Source organism: Halyomorpha halys, unplaced genomic scaffold, assembly GCF_000696795.3.
Source record: "Halyomorpha halys isolate HHAL.00 unplaced genomic scaffold, Hhal_1.1 Scaffold25.1, whole genome shotgun sequence".
In the NCBI taxonomy this organism is placed as follows: Eukaryota; Metazoa; Arthropoda; class Insecta; order Hemiptera; family Pentatomidae; genus Halyomorpha; species Halyomorpha halys.
This window is the reverse complement of record NW_027107314.1, coordinates 1,113,852-1,114,805: the sequence shown is the minus strand read 5'-3', so window position 1 is coordinate 1,114,805 and position 954 is coordinate 1,113,852. Positions and strand designations below refer to the sequence as shown.

Genomic DNA, 954 nt, shown 5'->3' with positions numbered 1-954 from the left:
AAAAATAATTATAATTCTTTATATTTGCTATAAATTCTATCAGAAAAAATGTCTGAAATATATTAATATAAATAAAACATTGTGCCACACAGATTTCATAAAACAATATAAAATACCCTATAAGATATGACTATATATAATGCCAGTACAATACATATATACAATATGAAGAAGTAAAAGTAAAACTTCCGCTAAAAACCTATGACATGACCTAAAACTAGAGTAAGAGCATGAGTGAAAAACTGTGCATATTTTCTTTTCGATATAGTTCCAATATAGCCTGCCAAATTACATTATCATGTTAAAGATGTATTAGATCGTATTTCGATTCACACATAAAGACGATTTGATTGAGATATCGGGATTTTTTGCTTAGAAAAAGCTGAAGATTAGAAATCCTGCTTTAATAATACCAAATATTCATAATTTGATTTAAGGAACATTATATTGGCAGAATTTTAATAGTAGATATTTAGTAAATTAAAAAAAAATGAAAATAATTTAAATTTCTTAAATTTAAATCGTGAAATAAATACTCACATGGGGACCAAAAGAACCCTTAGGTACATGAACAGAGGTGAATCTGTGTTTTCGAAGAAATTCATTGGTCTGAGCTAAACCTTTATCGACTGCACTGTTGATGTCGATGATTTCAGAGCTGACCGCTGCCACGGCCAGGACCAAGAAGATGTAGGAGAACTGCATGACTGCTGCTGCAGAAGATGGGCTCTCGATTTCACCTCTCAATATTTATACCTCATATCTGCGCTCTTATCTGCAACTTCGAGTGTTCTATGAAAGAATATGTCGTCCACTTCAAAGATATGATTTGATCGGTTCTACTTTTGCTAATGTGAATGAATTAATGAGACGTAATTTTTATTCAGATAGATTAATTGACAAATCAACATAGGGGCATAGCATTATAGTAGAGAAAGGTTATTATTTTTTACC

General features: G+C 30.7%; 1 protein-coding gene across 1 annotated transcript in view; it reads right to left on the bottom strand.

Moving 5' to 3' along the window:
• LOC106683146 (uncharacterized) overlaps positions 1-734 on the bottom strand; it is a gene marked incomplete in the record, with an annotated part of 14,602 nt that extends 13,868 nt beyond the window's left edge. The window contains 1 exon segment of the mRNA XM_067045619.1: positions 541-734. Coding sequence (XP_066901720.1) covers positions 541-705 — 165 coding nt within the window.
• Between the last annotated feature and the right edge of the window lie 220 nt (positions 735-954).